Source organism: Bactrocera neohumeralis, chromosome 2, assembly GCF_024586455.1.
Source record: "Bactrocera neohumeralis isolate Rockhampton chromosome 2, APGP_CSIRO_Bneo_wtdbg2-racon-allhic-juicebox.fasta_v2, whole genome shotgun sequence".
Taxonomy (NCBI): domain Eukaryota; kingdom Metazoa; phylum Arthropoda; class Insecta; order Diptera; family Tephritidae; genus Bactrocera; species Bactrocera neohumeralis.
The window spans coordinates 15627900-15647050 of record NC_065919.1 but is presented as its reverse complement, the minus strand read 5'-3'; the positions used below and the strand labels follow the sequence as shown (position 1 = coordinate 15647050).

General features: G+C 34.4%; 4 protein-coding genes across 9 annotated transcripts; 2 read left to right on the top strand and 2 right to left on the bottom strand.

Annotated features, from left to right (window-relative positions):
- Window positions 1–1473: 1473 nt before the first annotated feature.
- LOC126762629 (glycine receptor subunit alpha-4) lies at window positions 1474–6835 on the bottom strand. 4 transcript variants are annotated; one of them, XM_050479525.1, is made up of 9 exons: window positions 6268–6835; window positions 6003–6127; window positions 5077–5260; window positions 4783–5009; window positions 4615–4697; window positions 4412–4546; window positions 2146–2212; window positions 1755–2076; window positions 1474–1677 (listed from the first exon to the last, which is right to left on the bottom strand). In XM_050479525.1, the coding sequence occupies exons 2-9, from the start codon at window positions 6113–6115 to the stop codon at window positions 1528–1530; spliced, it is 1281 nt and encodes a 426-aa protein (XP_050335482.1). In that variant the 5' UTR covers window positions 6116–6127; window positions 6268–6835; the 3' UTR covers window positions 1474–1527. The 4 variants fall into 4 exon arrangements, with proteins under 4 accessions (XP_050335482.1, XP_050335490.1, XP_050335464.1 ...); XM_050479533.1 differs by having other exon boundaries at window positions 6445–6835; XM_050479507.1 differs by having other exon boundaries at window positions 6546–6835.
- Window positions 6836–7595: 760 nt separating this feature from the next.
- On the top strand, window positions 7596–9325 carry LOC126751634 (pseudouridylate synthase 1 homolog). 3 transcript variants are annotated; one of them, XM_050462044.1, is made up of 4 exons: window positions 7596–7701; window positions 7808–8324; window positions 8400–8670; window positions 8726–9325. In XM_050462044.1, exons 2-4 carry the CDS (start codon window positions 7901–7903, stop codon window positions 9249–9251), a joined length of 1221 nt encoding a protein of 406 aa, XP_050318001.1. In that variant the 5' UTR covers window positions 7596–7701; window positions 7808–7900; the 3' UTR covers window positions 9252–9325. The 3 variants fall into 3 exon arrangements, with proteins under 3 accessions (XP_050318001.1, XP_050317999.1, XP_050318000.1); XM_050462042.1 differs by having other exon boundaries at window positions 7598–7740; XM_050462043.1 differs by having other exon boundaries at window positions 7600–7744.
- LOC126751632 (signal recognition particle subunit SRP72) lies at window positions 9320–11796 on the bottom strand. The gene is made up of 5 exons (XM_050462039.1): window positions 11581–11796; window positions 11120–11493; window positions 10230–11057; window positions 9638–10158; window positions 9320–9577 (listed from the first exon to the last, which is right to left on the bottom strand). Exons 1-5 carry the CDS (start codon window positions 11690–11692, stop codon window positions 9448–9450), a joined length of 1965 nt encoding a protein of 654 aa, XP_050317996.1. The 5' UTR covers window positions 11693–11796; the 3' UTR covers window positions 9320–9447.
- Window positions 11797–12090: 294 nt separating this feature from the next.
- On the top strand, window positions 12091–18188 carry LOC126751633 (uncharacterized). Its single transcript, XM_050462041.1, has 8 exons — window positions 12091–12540; window positions 12759–12907; window positions 14367–14768; window positions 14845–15292; window positions 15364–15483; window positions 15557–15721; window positions 15821–15929; window positions 16129–18188. The coding sequence occupies exons 1-8, from the start codon at window positions 12459–12461 to the stop codon at window positions 16433–16435; spliced, it is 1782 nt and encodes a 593-aa protein (XP_050317998.1). The 5' UTR covers window positions 12091–12458; the 3' UTR covers window positions 16436–18188.
- The last annotated feature ends 963 nt before the right edge of the window (window positions 18189–19151 follow it).

Here is a 19151-nt window from a genome sequence, read left to right as displayed (position 1 = left end):
AGCTGCTATGATTTAAACGCATTTTTCACGAATCATCATTTTCTGAAACTCATGGTCCTAAAAAAAGTATTCAACCGATTGCTTTAAAATTTACATATGTTCTTCTACTCGTTTATATGTAGTTATCGTCCCTATCAGAATTGTTTATTATCGAAAATATTTTCATATTTTTTTAAACGATTTTTAACGAAAAAAAAAGATTTTCGTGACTTTTTTTTGAAATTCGACATTTTTTTTTTAATGAAATTGATTATATTTGGTAGGGACGATTTTTTTTATTTCAGACAACATGAACAGCCGCATCACTATGACCAGTGAACTACTTTTTTTTTTGTTGGGGACTACTTTGATTTAAAAAAAATATATTAAAAATGTAAAAAACGAAAAAAAAATTTTTTTTTTTTGTACATTTCAAAATACAAATAAAAATATATGTATTAAAAAATTAAAATGATTAAATTTTGTTGTCGCATAAAAAAAAATTCGTAAAAAGTGGTAAAATGTATGCGTTCACATGAGAGTAGCCCCTTAAAAATATGGTGACTACAATGTACTTACTTACGAGTTTTTGATTTCCAACTATAATTTCCGTTAGTTGATATATTGTATGTATGTATGTTCCTGACAAAACTTTGTTGAAATGAGCTTTAATAAAAAACCTTCCCACGAAAGCCGCTGAGCACTGTCAACTCGGCAGTATGCCTCGATATTATGCCACCGATACTGCAACACACAGATTTTATAAAAAAAAAAAAAAAAAAAAGATCGTTAACTTCGCTTGTTTTTTTGTGGGGCTACGTCAAGTTTAAAGTCTACAGAAATAAGCCAGCAACTATTCCAGCTTTGGAGACAACATTTCCGAAGAAATTCGGGCTATTCCGGCCGAAATGCTCGAAAAAGTTGCCCAAAATTGGACTTTCCGAATGGACCACCTAAGACGCAGCCGCGGTCAACATTTAAATGAAATTATCTTCAAAAAGTAAATGTCATGAACCAATCTAACGTTTCAAATAAAGAACCGATGAGATTATGCGTTTTTTTTTAAAAAAGTTATCAATAAAAAAAATAAAAAAAAAAATCGTTAACTTCGAAAACTTGAATAAAAAAAATCATAGAAAAATTGATTTCGATCGTTCAGTTCGTATGACAGTTACATTTGTATATAATAGTACTCCAATAACTGAGCAGCTACTTGTGGAGAAAATAACAACAAGTTTCCGAACGATAACTCAAACACTGAGAGACTATGACTAAATCGACTCAGTTCGTTATGCCGATCATTTATATATATATTTTATAGGGCCTCTCGACATTCCCTTCTGGGTGTTACAAACTTCGTGGCAAACTTAAAATACCCTGTTGTACATATACGAATAATAACTAAGAGAAAAAGTTTCTATGGGTTCATTGAGTTGTACTGGATCTCACCTTGGCACAGCAACGCTATATACTCAAACACCATACAAATCTACATACATATTTTCAACAAACAAAACAACTTTTTCCGTTTATTTTAAACACGAACAACTAGAGAAAGGTTGTCCAGTAAACAATGTTCAGTATAAAAAATGAAAATGGAAAAAAGAAACGCGAGAATTTATCAATATAAATCGCTGTGGCATGTCCGTGGCAGAATGTGTCGTACTGTGGTTCAATTATCGACTCGCGATGATGATTCTAATAAGAAAACAACAAAAAACATAAATTGAACAATTTCAAAAACATTCCAACACATTTAAATCAGTGCACTTCACCTTTCTCACCTTCATGTCACCGATATCGTGTAAATTCTCATCCGAATAGCCCTTCATGGCTTTCGTCGCCACCGGGCCCATATAGTTATTCACCACTGCAAATTCCATCAGCGATAGGAATACAAATACCGAACACGATGACATCCACACATCGATGGCCTTGACGTACGACACCGGCGGCAGCGATTGTTGTGATTGGGTATTCTGTGTGGCGAGTGTGAGTAGCGATGTGACGCCGAGCGTAACACGAGCCGGTATAGCTTCGGGTTTGATCCAGAAGGAAATCCACGACATGACCACGATCAGCGCCGACGGAATATAGCTGTCAAAGAGGGAAAAAAGCGCGTAAAAGAAGCGAAAATAAAATTTCATTTAACGTGGCGGCACTCACGTATGAAAGAGATGATAGCCGAGGCGTCGACGCAGATTGAAAACAATGGCCAGGCAAGTGAAGTTGCCTGCGAAATTTTATAACTTTGATTAATATAAATTTATAATATTACAATATTTTGACTGAAGAGAATACAACCATATGTCTGTTAGCTCTCTATTCTCCTGTTAAAATTGTTACCATTCACAAAAGGATAGAGTGAGACAACAACTATACAAGTTTGTGTATGAATTGTATATACATACATATGTGGAGACATGATTGACTGTTTCTTGTACCGACTGTTACCACAAAAATATTATGGACAATATTTTTGGAGTAATTTAATATAATACATCAACCAGCCGATTTCGTAAAGCTTCGACATCTAAAGAAATCGATACAGAGCTACAGAGTATAATAGTTTTGTTCACCTAACGGTTGTATGTATCACCTAAAACTAATTGAGATATATACATATATGCATATGTAAGTATATGGTTATGTTTACATAAATGATTGGTGATTGTCTATCTGTCCGTCCGTAGATGGACATGGCACCGCCCACTTTTCGGTGAAATCACATATCTCGGGACCCGCGCGACCGATTTCAACTAAATTGGCATTCAGTCAGTCAGTGGCATTATTCTCTCATTCCTATCTCACATAGTGCGAAAATGGGAGCTTACGGACTAAAACCACGCTACATCTCATATAGCACAAATTTCAATTAATAAAACGGTACAAAGCTTTGTGCGATTAATGCCTTTAAAGTATGCCACCTTATGACCAAAAATTGTCCAAATCCAATCAAAACTGTTCAAGCCCTAGGTACCGAATATGTGAACCCCAGTATCTATAGTTGACTTTTGACCGAAAATATCGGTCAATGTATGGCATATCTTCTTCTCCTTCGTCAATGGCGTAGATACTGCTTACGCGGTTATAGCCGAGATAACAATAGCGCGCCAGTCGTTTCTTCTTTTCGCAATTCCGATTTTCGAACTTCGGGTTGACTTTATACCGCATATATCGACCAATACAGGGTTTGTCAGGAAAGTAATAGGACTGGTTTTCTTCCGCCGCGACTGTACTTCGGAGCACCGATTGGATTCGGTAGAGTGCGTTTCTAGCCAACGAACGATCGGCTGGCCAATTGTCTCCGAGCACCTGGGGAGTCAGGACAAACATCTTCGCGCGACGAGTTTCTGTGAGTGGTGCAAGCCGAAAATGCAGTGTTCATTAGAGGAGAGGTACGCGATTAAATTCTGTGTTAAACTCGATAAATCTGGTGGGCCGGGAAGAGGTCGCTGATGAATGCGCAAATCCAAAGTGAAAACGATGCTCATCGTTTTTTTGCCATCAAAGGCATCGTCCACCATGAATTTGTTCCTTTGTTCAAACGAAGGGTCAATCGGGTCCGACAAGACATCGCAGCCAATTGGAAGTTGCACCACGACAACGCACCGACTTACACCGCTTTTCTTGCTACCTAACCTAAGCCGGCATCCCAACGCTTCCGTAGGCACCCTACAGCCCAAATGTGGCCCCCGGACTTTTTTTCCTTCCCTAACAAGGCCAAGCATTTTGAGACGACAGAGGAGATCCAAGCAGCATTCACCTCGGCTCTCAAGGCTATTCCGGAGAATGCCTTCCGTGACGCCTTCAATGCTGGGAAATCGCGCTGGCAGCGCTGCATCGACGCAGAAGGAGCCTATTTTGAAAGTTTTTAAAAAATTGTAACGATTGATTCAGTAATTTTTTTTTAAATCGACTCCTTCCTATAACTTTCCAGACAAACCCTGTATGTGAGTCATCTCAATGAAAAGGACAAAGCGTGTTTTACTCATACCAGTGTAGCTTTGCGCCTAAAAGGCATCCATTTGGGCGAAAACTTGAGGTTGCTAATAGTATGAGGTATTGGCAAAAATAGATAAAATCTGGTCGATATTTAATATATAGTTTGAAATGTTCGATTACTACCGAACTTAGCTCTTCCTTACTTGTATAAGCTAAATCTGTTCTATTCTAAAATTTTGAAGGACAAAAAAATTTAGGAGAACGTTTACTTATTAAGATAAAAAGATAGAAATGAAATCCGCTGTCAACTATGCTTAGCAGACCGACAGAATTTGAAAGTCAACTTTTTTACATTTAACCTAACGCAGTAAGCAACTGTAACGTTACATAACCAGAACAAGTTTGTGTCTTAAGTCTTTCGTTTGCATTTTTAGGATATTTTCTTGGTTTTCACTTATTTTCGCATGCGCATATCACACATTCATACCTGTTGAATACTCAATAGTGCAATCGGTTGTATAATTGTTCGATATATCCAATTGTGGTAACTCGATTTCGGTGTTAACCACAAGCGGATCGGTCATATTCCAAATAAACACCAGGTCCTCAACCGTATGTGATACTGCAATCGAAGGCAAATATACATATTTATAATGATATATTTTTTAATAGGGTGCCATCGCCACTCACAGCTTTCAATCATCATGGAACAGATTTGTGTGTCATGCGGATAAGACTCGAATTTCATGGCACAGGACAACACCAAAGTTAACCTAAAAAAATTATAATAAATTATTAAAAATTTTAATATATCATTTTTCATATTTCTTATAGCTTTGATATACAGTATATACCCACTTGGACATGTAGAGCAAGGTTTTATCATGGTATAGCCACAAATAATGATTCGGTATGCTCATTTCGTGAAATGTGACTTTTTTGGCATTCTTAAAGAAGCAATCCGGCCGCCAAATGTTATGCAACCAATCGACATCCAATATACGATACTGTTCGCTCATGTTCTCTGGCAGTCGCAGGCGTGGATCACGCCAACTTTGTGCTAGGAATACATCTGTGACATATGTCTATAAGTAGTTGAACAATGCTATACATATTCTTCGTATTTTTCATAAATAAATGTCTATATATTACCATCGATTCCTCGTTGATGGAATCCAGCGATAACACTGTCACATGAAAGTAAACAACGGTTGGCTGTCCCAGTAGTTTTGGTGCACGATTTTTATCATAATTTTTCGATGGTATTGGCAATATATCGGGCAATGATAAACTCGACTCAATACCGGTGACTAATTCGGCGCTCTCTGTGACATTTCTGTAAGGTATAGATATTCATTGCATTTGTATAATACTAACAGTTTTGTTACGCTACTTTTTCAGATTGCGTAGAGCTTCTATGGTGCCACGAACAATGAAGGAAAGGGTATATTTTGTTTACATTTACTGTAAGGGATCCTCAAAGGTCTTTAACTATAGCGTTAATCATCTTAAATTATCAGCACTCGCCCATTTAGCCTTCTATATATACATTTAGAATCATAACTGTACGAATTCTTGTATAAATTTAAAATTAATGCGCTAAAATTTCTAGAAATCTCCAACGAAAGCTCAATGTAATTGTGCCTAGCCGGCAATTTTTGAATTCTGCTAAAAAACGGAAAATGTTTAGGAATAAATGCAGCACACTATTGCGAAAGAGTAAAAGATTCATTACAGGTAACGAAGCCTGAACAAATATCCAATATACGCTTACATTGAGAACAGTGCAATCGTTTTAGATGCATGATTATGATGATGACTTAGAACTCTGTCAATCAAGCGCGCTACTAATTTTTTTGTTTTAACGCTGAGGACATTTATGATAAATTACGGTTATAACCATTTTCTGCAATATTTGTTGTTGGCCACGTAATAACACACAAATTTCAAACTCATCGCACACACATATATATATATAGTTATGTATATGTATGTCACAGGCCGTGGCGTGTTTGTGCCCTACTTGGTGCTTATGATAAAAATATAGAAAAATTTATATTTTGAAACTCATTACTCACCTTAAACCATGAATACAATTGCACAGCAATATTGATTTTTCCAACAAACACAAATGAATTGCGAAAATGACTAGAAATCTTCGTTGATACAACTGTTTAAATACAGTACGCATTTTGTAGAACGTCTGACGATATTTAAGCGAATTTGTCACATTAATTAATGTAATAATGTAATAAACATATGTATATATTATAGCGCTATATAATTCGTTTTTTTGTTTTTTTTTTTATATGTAGAAATATGCAGCATACAATTTGTATTTACCGTTAAGTAATTTCTGTATATTAATTAAGGTTATAATATTATTATAATCAATTTAAAGCTATGTATGCACTTTCATATGTACACACACGCATTTATACACAAAAATTCGATATTATGACTTAAGCACTTTTTGGCGAAATCATGTTTTTTATAAAAATATTTCCTAAATGTACGTACATAGTTCAAATGCTATGCATTCCAAACTTTTTTATATGCTATATTGTCCATATGATTGTTTTTGACTTGTATTTTAAAATTGTAGATATTATTGAACGCACTTGGAATTTTATTGAAAATCGTTGCTGACACATCATCACTGCTTAATTTTACATACGCTGCAATTCGCCTACTTCAATGCACCCAATATGTGATGTCAAAAAATTTCACATTGTAATATTTCTCTTTGGAAGTGCTTTTTTATATTTGCGGATTATTTATTTCTAGCTAAATTACAGTTTGATTTGGCACTTAACGTGTGATTTTATGGGCAGGTGTGATAAATATTTTTGTATGGCTTCTTTGAGTGCATTTCGGCTTTGGATTTGCATTCTTGCATTTCGAATTGACAGTTGAGGTGTGATGGCACTAAAGCGGGAACTAAACAACAACAAAGGGTCGCATGTTGATCTCTATACATGCCATTTTATGTTTATTTACTGATTATTTTTCAATCCTCTTTTGTTCTCTTTGGACTTATACAAACGTAAACAAAATTAACGAATGCATTGCAGGGTATAATAAACAAAAAGAAACACGTGGCATTTACCGTAAATTTTTATATTGCACTATTTTCGCCCTGTATACGCATATATAGAGAAATATGTTTAGTAATATTTTTAATATATGTATGTGACCTGGTCTACGGAAAGGGGGCTTAGGTGTCAAAAAAAGGAGAACAATTAATGAGATAACGAGAAACTGACGATTATATTTAGCTTTTCCCAGAAAACTAGTTTTCGCACGTTAGCTCCCTTTTCGTAGACCAGGTCACATACATATTCAAAATAACAAAAACTTAATAGCACATTTTGTGTAACGGAAATGCCTTATAAATTCAAATTATTTTTTAGCGCGCATACATACATATGCATTTTCACACACGCATATACAATTAAAAGTGCATGTGTGAATAATTTATAATTTCACCCACCGACAAAGTCACTAAAGACATCCAGCGCCATCTATTTGTGGCATAGATAACGAATTCTTAGTACAATGTCGTATTAGGGTCGTCATCGCATAGAGATGATAAGAGTTTGAATGCGAAGAGGCATAACAAACTATCGAATAATACTTGTCGATATAATAATTAAGCTACAGAGCACAATCCCGCATGTGTTTACATATGCTACACATGCATTAACGTTGCACGACTGTAGTTTAAAGGGTGCCGAGCCGAGAACGCCTTCTGTGATTTAGGAACTTAATATAAAAGTAATGTTGATAGTTAATCGGACGGTCAATTTCACAAAGGCAGGTGGATTGACTGTGAATTTATGATAATACATACTAACCTAATAATTTTGTTTACCCTAAATAGCTGATAGCTGCAACTAACATAACCGTGTCAATTCCACTGTGCCGTTCATTAGCAACTTCATTACAACAACAAACGAAAGGATTCGCCGCCGCTATGTCAGAAGCGTTAGACAAATTGGATCAGCAGCAGGCACAAAATAAAGTTGAAAGTGCCGCCGTAGCTGAACAATTGAAGGATACAAAACGTCAGAAACGTGAATTAAAACGGAGGAAATGGGTTGACTGGAAGACACAGGATGAAATGGCCGGAGAAACAAAGCGGCCAGCCTTCGATCCGGCCGATCGTGTTAAGCGAAAAAAATGCGCAATACTATTGAGTTACTGTGGTGCCAAATATTTTGGCATGCAACGTAATCCCGGTATGCAAACGATTGAGGAGGAACTCTTCAAAGCAATGCTAAAACACAAGTGGATAACAGAGGAAAGTTTTGAAGCGGCACAAGCAGCTTGCTTTCAACGAGCTGCACGCACTGATAAAGGTGTGTCTGCAGCACGACAAGTATGTTCGATAAAATTGCGTAAGTGATGAGCTATAATTTATTGAAATAGTCAATATTATTTATTTATTGATGGCATACTTTTAATTTATTCAGCTGATTCAGTCGATATCAAATCTATAAACGAAGATTTGCCAGAGGAAATACGTGTTTTTGGAGTCGAGCGTGTTACAAAAGGATTTAATGCGAAAGATCAGTGCAATGCTCGAACGTACACATACACATTGCCATCCATTGCGTTTGCAGATAGCACAGAGAAACATGATTTCGAAAGCTATCGCACTGAAGCTGCGCACTTGCAAAAGATAAGGGATGTACTGCAGTTATATGAGGGCACAAAAAACTTTCACAATTTTACGAGCAGAAAGTGAGTATTTATACTGTTTTTATTTATTTTTTTTTTTTACAAAGGTGTGTTTTAGAAACTTTTTGGATCCTTCAGCGAAGCGATTTATCATGTCGTTTAGTTGTTCTGATCCATTTACTACGCCGCAAGGCTTAGAATTTCTCACGTTAAAAGTTAAGGGTCAAAGCTTTATGCTTCATCAAATTCGGAAAATGGTCGGTTTAGCGATAGCAATTGCACGTGGCAACACTACTACAGCTACACTGGAGCGTGCACTGGCCGAAGAGCGTTTAGACTTGCCAATGGCGCCTGGCTTGGGTTTAGTGTTAGATACCGTCCACTATGAACGATATAATGAACGGTACGGTAGTGATGGTATACATGAACCGTTAACGTGGGCTAAGCAAGAGGATGAAATAAAAGATTTCATTGAACGCTATATCTACACTAATATTTACGAAACAGAGTATAAAGAGCGTTCCATGTTGGAATGGTTGGAGACTTTACCGTTGCATTCATACGATGCGCGACGTGATGATGTGCAAGCAACACCGAACAATGAAGGCAGTGCGAATAAGCGTAATGAGGACGACGATGAATAATTTATTCATATCATGATTTGTTTGATAAATAAAAAAGTAAATCTGGAAAAAATTTTTAAACAATCTACTTTAAATCCAAATGCATTTTATTTTATTTAAGCTAGTACATATTCATCAATACACCATGCAATAAGGTGCACATTACAAAATTGTTAAAAGCATGTTTCTTGCCAACTAAGCAAATGCCTAAATGCATTTAGAAGCGACCGCCCTTCTTCTTTTTATGACCACCTTTGCGATGTTGTTGACGTGGTCCCGGTGTTGGTTCTTGGTAAACTGGTGTGGCTGGCGAATTTTTTCCCAGATTTGCACGATTTGACATATCACTGAAAAATTTACATTTTATTAACAAAAAAAAAATATAAAAAATAATGTATTTTACTTACTATTGCTCAGCTGCACCACTAGCCATACCCTGTGAACCCTTAATAATGTCCTTTGCACGACGGTCGCGCTTCTTACGGAATCCAGTGCGTTCGTACTTGGGCAACCAGCGCTCTGGATCTGGTGCTACTTCCGCATTGTAATTCTTAGGCAGTTTTCCTTTACGTTTCCTATTACGATTCTTCTTTTTCTCTACAACCGGTGTACTTGGCGATGGTTCGACTTTGGCATTGGCGGATTTTTTAACTGCTTTTGTAGACATAACCCAATTAGCCGACTCTAATGCATCGATTTCGGAGGCAGTGGTCAGAGTTTCAAGTTTCGGTAAGCGTTTACTCAACTCTAAGGCACGTTTTGGATTGAATTGTGCATATGCAATTACAAGCTGGGCCAATACTTTCATATCATTCGCATTAAGCTTAAGTAATTCTTCGAGTGAACTAGCAGCAGTCTCAGAAGCACCCCCACGTAAATGAAACTCTGCGGCTTGTCGCCACATATCACTCAAATCCCCACTACTAACCTGTAAATAAATAATTATTAATTACGTACTTAAATCATCAGACACTATTTTTAAGTTTAAAACACACTTACATTGTTCATTTTATACCATTCAACAGCAGATTTAAGCAATTCGGATGCGGCGGGTTTATTGTCTGTACCCAAATAGAGTGTTACTAGTGCAGATATGATACCTGGCTTGTACATTTGCTCGCCCAGAGAAAGCAAAATATCAATTGCCTCCTTGCGACTACCTTGTGAAAGTAATAACTGAACCACAGCGAACTTGGACGCGAAAGCATTTTCTTTATGCGCTTTTGCATATTTATTAAGCAACTCTAAGGCCTCCTTTTGTCGTTTATCCTTAGTGAGTTGAGAACATTGTATAAGTAACGTTTGAAATTCTAAATCGGGATAGCTTTGCACCAACTTCTGACACAACTGCTGCACTTGATCACTTGAGTTAGTAAGGAATGCAAGTAGACAATTATTCAATGCAATAGCTTTCTTTTGACGGCTAGTCAATTTCGATTCGCATGCTTCAGACATGGCCGAACGTATTTTCTTTTTAGAATCAAATACATTCTGATCTTTATTAATGACTACCGAATTATTGCTGGCTACAGCTACCAAAACGGGGTCTTTCGGTTTATTGCGTAAACATTCAGCGTATATAATTGCCGCTTCTTTCAACTTGCCTTGCATTTGCAGGCAATATCCTAATTGCACACGTATTGGTTCCAGTTCTTCACGCATCTCTTCTTCAGTAACACCATCCTCCTCTAAGGTTTCACGACAAAGCTTCTCACTGGCTCGCAATTTTTTCTCAGCTTCAGCGTACTTTTGACGATTAGACGCAATACAAGCAGCATTGTAGTACTGCTCGTATGTCTCTTCGGGTAGCTCTGGTATTTCCTTGTTCTAAATTTTATATAAATTCTTAAAGTTAAATAGAAGATTAGAAATAAGAGTTTATATCTTACCTTATCTATAGCCAAGTTAGCAGCTACAGCACTTAGATTAGTACGACGTTCATTTTCGTATTCATCATTAGTGTTCTTGATGATTTCCTTATATGCATCAAAGCACTCCTCGTAACGTTCCAGACGATAAAGTACTTGTGTGCGCAGCTCTTTTAGACTATCAGGCAATGGATTAATACCAGCATTGTCGATTGTTTTTAATGCTTGCTCGGGTTTGTTCAATCGATACTCACTGTAAGCTTTTTCCAATACTAAACTGGAGGACAATTTATTCTTTTCTATGAATTTATATGCCTCTTCGAATTTGGATAATTGAATAAGGCAAACAACTTTGCAATGCAAAGCTGTTTGATCGTCTGGTGCAACACCCAAAACTAATGAATATACAATGCAAAAATTTTGGGTTAGTTTCAGGCAATGTGTGTAGTGCTTTTAAACACAAACCAACAACAAATTCTTACTTCTATTTACTGCCTTGACTGCTTTATCGTATTCGCCATTTTGCCCAAATTTATTTATATCCGCATACGCAGCTTTTATAATAGCTTCTTTTTGATTTGGATCTTTAGACATTTTTAACAATTCTTATATACTTTCAACTTATTTTCGATACATCAATAAGAAAACACACAAACGCAAAAATCTTTTCAACTTTTTAGTTATTTGACATTTATTTGACACCTCAGCAAATCCAACAGAGAACGTACATTCCAATTGGAATATGTCACAAGCCAAATACAGCATGACACGTTAATAATGAAAGTAAAACTTTCAAAATTTTTCTGATTAAAATACAGATATTTAATTGAAAATTATTGAAATCCAACAAATAATTTAGAAAAGTTACAACAAAGTGAAATCAATTAAATTGTTATAAAAATTTTATGAAATTGAACTTTAATCTATTTCTACATTTTTGCGTGGTAACTCCACACATCTCTATGGTCTGGTATCATTGACGCATATTTTACATTCTGTTTTCTTTCAACGATCAAAAATGTACAATTGATACGCAGTTGGAGTGAAAATCGTTTTTGGAAAAATTACCTCTATTAAATGCATATTAACGACTTCTTTAAATTCATTAAGTGAAAAGCTGCTTTAAACTTCAGTGGAGTGGCTGTATTATCAGCAAAACCATATGTGAACTGCTCTAAAGGAGAGTGACAAGTGAAATAAGGAAATCTTGTGTGATTAATAAAAAAGTGATTGTCACTAGCGCTGGCGTTAGAGACAGTGGAATATACATAATAAATGTGAAAATAAATAATAATAATATCCTATTCACATAGCAAAGTTATATAGTATATTTTTATTCAATAATAAAGAAAGTTTCAAAATGAGAACGGAAATGCCGAGCCAGAAACAGTGCATTCACCTTGTACTGCTAATGGCATTCGTATTAAGCACATTGGTGACAGGTAATAAACTTGGAGTTTCCCAGCATCCTATGTGGCCCATTTCTTTTTGTCATTAGAGACAACATTACATTACAATATGATCTCCCATTAAATGCACTAGGAATTTGTTTAACACAACAACAATTATTGCATATGAATCGATTTCCGCCCACTAAATATTACATTGCAATATTACATATAAAAACAAGTGTTATAATTACTTTTTTCTTCTATAAAAGCTGATTATGTTGAAATAAAAAGCACAGGATCGTCAGTAATTGGTGGCACTGTAAATTTCAGTGCTGTGCTTTACGATGATGGTCAAGTCGCGAGTACGGGAGATTACATGTTCAACTGGGAGGATAATACACCAGCTGCTAATAATGTGGTAAGCATAAACTCAACATATGCAAACAAACTTTCCCAACTTTATAGATGACGAGAAGAAGCAAAAAGTTATTTTTATTGAATACTAACTATCTACAGAAAAAAATGTCGTCTCTCAACTGTTTTGGTATGACTAATGCTGCCAAGTACTGCTTTGTTTTGATTTTTTCTTCATTTATTATATTTTTATATACTAGAACAGGTATATACTTTTATATGTGTATTTGTTAATAATATTGAGAAAAGTGTAGAATTTTTATCTTCTCTTGGAAGGAGCATTTTTAATTCGAATTTTGCGGTTTTAGTACTTATGTATGTATTTGCTATTTTTATAATACAAAGAAATAATAATGACTACCATTTAATACAATTAGTTAAATAAGAAGAATTACGTATATACATAAGTATTAAAAAAAAAATTTACTTTTCTTCACTAATTTATAAAATTGGTTTATTACTTTTATATGTATGTATACCTATGAATTTATGCACTTAAAAGATTCATACCATCTTTAAGATTCCACTCTTCTGACGAACATTTTATAAGCCGATATTTGCTATAAAAAAAATTAAATGCATTTTAATATGGAATGACGAATTTAAGCAAACTTCAGTTTATTCAGCTGTCTTAACTTCTGTAATAACATTTCGAAATTCAATAACGCAATAAAATTATATGGAATATACATATGTATGTATGTTTGCATGGATATAATTTGCAAATAATTTCGAAATAAAAGATAAAAAATACTATTTGCACATATGTTTCCAGAAGAAATAACGGCAAAAAATGGGGTTTCCATACAAATATACTTTTGTAATGCATTTTGCAATTCAATTGACATTCTAACTGACTTATTTATGGTTTTTATTAATTTAATTTATTTGCTTCTCAACCACATTGCCATTTTTTTTTTATTTTTATGCAAATTCAATGACTATTAATTCAATAATAATGCATTGTATATATTTATAAAGTATGTACATATGTAATATTCTTTATCATGAATTCCGTGTAGGTTAATTTATAAAACCTTTTATAAGCATTACATGTGTGCATGCACACAATTCATTCATTCATACAGTGAACATTTTTTTAATTCATTATTTAAATATGTAGTTATTAATTTTTAAGCAGCTTGAATGGCCTTTGTAGACCTACGGTAAACAGAAATTTTTGAATTGTTGACTCTATAATCAATTTTTCTTTATTTCAAGCAAAAATAAAAGGTTATAAATATTTTAAACACTTGCATACATATGGACATATTATATATGTATACATATGTATGTACCATATATATACATATATATTTTTTTGGGGAACATACAATTGTGTTATAAGCAAATAAGAATTTTTCATCTCTAAAAAGGGATATTTTCATATTTTTTCTATTGAAAACAATATAATTTTGTTTTTGAATTTCTCGTAATATGTTTCTTCTTCTTCAAATTTATAGAAAATCAATACCAAATATCCCTACAGCAATTGGTCCGTAACATATCCGATGAATACAAGCAAGCCGGGTGATTATCGTGTCACATTAAAAGTCGATAAGAATTATATATTGTGGATAAATATAGCAACGAATCACATTGATTTCAAATTGGATGACTCCCTCGGCGGTGATATGCTGCTGCTGCAAAACGATACCAAACCAAGAAAAAATTTTATTTCTACCGCAAAGCCGGTCAATCACACAATACAGTTGCGGCCAAACGATGCCAAGTTAATCGCGGACAAAGCCTACGAAGTACACACTTATTGGTTCAGAAATTGTACATACATTGGTGTTATCAATGGACTTAGTTACGTAGCGCAGTATACTGAACCTGATCAATATTATAAAATTGAAGCTTTGGTAAGTGTATTATTGTAGATACGGCTTTGAATTGTATTTAAAGTTGTTTTTGTTTGTCCCACTTTTATTTTAATAGGTCGTGGCAAGTTTCGAGAAACCACCTGAACCTATAACTACAACAACGACAACAACAACAACAACACCAATGCCTACAACCACGCCTGCAACAACCACCACCACCCATAAACCGAACAATGATACAACAACAAAAACTCCAACAGTAAATCCCACTACTCTGGCGCCAAGACAAAGGCGACGTCGTGGTGCAGCTGCACCGATACCATCAACGTCACTACCTGCGCAGCAAACATTGACTGTCAACACTACTGTGACTGATCAGACACACGATGCCGTTACTTTGAACACTACAACAAAAGCAGCATCCAAAAAAGTCGATTTACCCATACTTATGTCGCCACTGCTGATGGATGGCGAACCACCCTACAATTGTGTCACTGGGCAATTAATTGGACATGGTCCCAAAAATCTAACCGGCCTGTTTAAACATTACGTGGAATCAAAAGGTGTGCTTTTACAATATTATTATCTTATTTTTTTTAACAACCTAATAAATACTTTTATTTTAATTCAATAGCTCCCGTTTCGGACTTCAAGGCTAACGGACAAAATTGGTTACAACGCGGTGATATGATGCGCCTACAAGTGAATTGCAAAGGCTCACCTTCACTGGAGATGTGTATTCAGGTCTTCAACGGTAAGTAAAAGTGTCATGGAATGTGGCTTTAGCATTGAAATAAAACTGATATTTCCTTTTTTATTTGGTATAGCTCCATATAATGCCACCGGCAACGAGACTTGCCGTTACTATTTCCCACTCGAGAAATGCGAATACAATTACACGCGCTTTTTCTACGAGAGCAAAACAGTTTTGTTTTTCATACGCAATGATGTGTCTGAGAAGCTGAATCAGGTCACAATTAATATATACGAAGGTACATGATAACCGCTCGCTTATAATCTAGCTGATAATATTAATATAAAAATATATAAATGTTTATGTAAATATGAAATCTTTCTTTATATTTTTTTAGCAAAAGTGCAATCGCAATTGTCTGTTGTGGTGGTGCCGGTGTCATTCACTTTAATCGCTGTAATTCTAATCGTTTTCGGTGTCTCTTATTATTTGCAATCGCGAAATCGGTGAGTACACATTCAATTTGTTTTTATTGCGAAATTAATGGAAAGGACGATTAATGTTAAGGTTCAGTTTCGCACTAGTGTATAAATTATTTATTTAATCAAATACATGCACATTTCCTATATTTCAACACATTTGGTAGCCAACTGCAATATTTTTCCATTTAATCATTATTAATTTCTTATACATTTTTATCGACAGTTTCACAGTGGAAGTGGCCGATTTCAATTTTGGCGAGACACAATCTGTTGATATGGAGTATAAAACATTTCAGCAACGTCTTATCGAAAGCATACGTGAAGTGTGGCCTAGGCAACGACGCTACTCCGAATTCAATTCGGACATGGAGCCGGAGTTTGACCACAGTGGTCGCATTGGTGGCGCCTTTGATAACAGTGAGCAAAGGCCCAACGTTGCTGCCGAGGAAAATGAAAATAATGCAACAACTAGCGCTGGAAGTGGCAATACTACTATAGATAGCAATCTCAGATATAATGCATTGACTTAAGTTTCGAAGATCGTAGAAATTAGATTTTAGAATTTATACAAATTTTGAAAAGCGTTTTTGTTTTTTATTTTTACGTTTTGAATATGCACAGAAAGTCAGTTCAAAGTCGTTTGAATCTTCATTTCTAATTTGTGATTACGTATTTATAACGAGCTGTAAATACACAATGGTATTTGTGTATTTCAAAGTATTTTTTTTTTTGTTTTTGAATTGGTTTAGTTACAACATGTATTGCTTTTTATTTATTTTTTTCTTTTTTGTTTTGTGCTTAGGGTATATTTTTTGTATTCACCCGTATATTTAATTTTGTATATATGAATTCATGTACTGTTTATTGAACGCATGCAACTAACTATATCAAAATTGTGCATGCATTTTGTTATTATATTACGAAACTACAAGCATATAACGCTACACACTCATCAAAAAGTATACATAATAAAAATTGTTAAGAAAATTAGAAAGGAGAAAAATTTCAATTCCCATATTTGCCAAATCGTATAAAGTCCAATAAGTGTAAAATTTGTAATGAGAAAATTTAATACCAAAATAGTCGTGCAAAAAATTTGGCAATTATTACTTTTTTATGGGGATTCCTCTTGGTGTAAGACTGTAACATTCTTAGCAGGCAAGCGATATAGGTGTTATACATAAATAGGTAATTAGAAGCATATGCAGAAATGAAATATGACGATGTCTACAACTAAAACTGCAACTCGTTGAAAGCATACAAATACATATGTACATATATGAAGCTTACAACCTTTGTTCTTTAACTGATGTGCAATGATGGCTTAAAGAAAAGGTTACTCGCTGAAAATATGTCAGTATACTTTACAATATTTCTACTCCGCATATTTTTTACTGAATTTATTAAACACATTCGCTATTGTGGTATATTTGATTGTGATAATTGATGAAAAAAATTTATTGAAATATACTTTATAAAATATTTTATGCAGTGCTCGACACACAAATACATTACGAAGAAATACAAATTTACATTGTATACTGAAACACGACTATTAACTATAGAAAATATTTCAAAAATTCTAAATATTTTTGCAACTTTGGGCTATCCACTTTTTTGCTACAATAAACGATTATGATTTCATGTTATGTATGAGGAAAAGGCATATTATACATATGTATATGTATCTATTGCAATATGTTAAAATAGTTTGAGCCGACTTAATGCGCGCAATTTGAGTTTTTAAGCCAACTAATCGCATCACAACATGGTATTTTAACCTTAACTATAACTTAAAACCGGAAGCTTTATATTGCATTAAAACATTATTAAAAGATAAAGCATATGTATTTCCAGATTCCCACTAGAAAACGAGTAACTATTTAGTTTAAGTCGAATTAAGCTACTTTAACATGTCTGCACCTATATATAAATCATAAATACGAATTGTTGAATATAAGTAAAACGATAGTATTAAATTATTTAAAAGTTGTATAATTAAAAGTTTCTGAAATTACGTCTTAATACAAAAGAAAGGAGAACCCAAGAACTCTCGAAATCATTTCTACTATTCGTGCAATTATAGAAATTAAAACATACATACATATGTACATCTTTAGTACTTCTATGAAATTCATGAGCTCAGCACGCATATATAGTATGTATGTATATGCACACATATGTATACATACGCATACACAAATGGTTACAATTGTAAATAAAATATCCATTATACAAGCATTCAATAAATGCTTTTTAAATATTAAAATAAAAATAAAAATATTTTCTTTACTTCAGTTCGATTTATGGGTAAGCATTTAATAAATAAATAAAAAACAATGAAAGAACTTCAATTTCAGCTGCACCGAAACTATTATATATACCCTTCACGAATACTAAATATTACTTACAAGAACTTGATTTTGATCGATCTGTTGACATACAAGCTGTATGCTTTTGAGTACACAGTTGCCTTAAGAAACAAAACATGCGAAATTTCATGAAGATATCTCGTCAAATTGCAAATAAGCAACAATACGATATTGGCGGTTCCGACAAATAAGCAACAATCTTGAGGAGAAAAGGATGTGTGCAAAATTTCGATATCTCAAAAACTGACGGACTAGTTCTCATATATACGGACAGGCTAAATCGACTCAGTTGGTCATGTCGATCATAATACATATATTACAGGATCTTCGACTTTTCTTTCTGGGTATTACAAATTTCTCGACAAATTTAATATACTCTGTCTTGGCTATAACAAGAAAAAACTTTGACTTAAGCCGCATTGAAGCTATAATACACTTCACAGGTGCATTTCATATAGCATATAGGGGTATAAAAAGATATTTATGTATTGACCGGTAAGTTTTTATGATCATTTAATAGCATTTCATAACTTATAGTAACGATTTTAAGATTAGATCTACGCTTGCTGCCACCAGCGATGGTCTAAGATGGAACTTACCGCACTTATTTGGAATCAAATATAGTACAAGCTCATCCATTCGGCTTCGTGTAATAAGTAAGTGTAAGTAATCAGAGAAACAATTTGATCAAACCAGGAAATATATAACAGCGTTTTTGCCAACATTCAAATTTAAAGCATCCTCTTTCTCCCTCTCTCTTTCCAGAGACCTAGCATCTGCGGCTGCGCCCAGCCAAGACAACGTATGGAATTTCAATTTGACTTTTATATACATATTTGATTTTATTATATGATAGCTATCGAATGAAACAGCT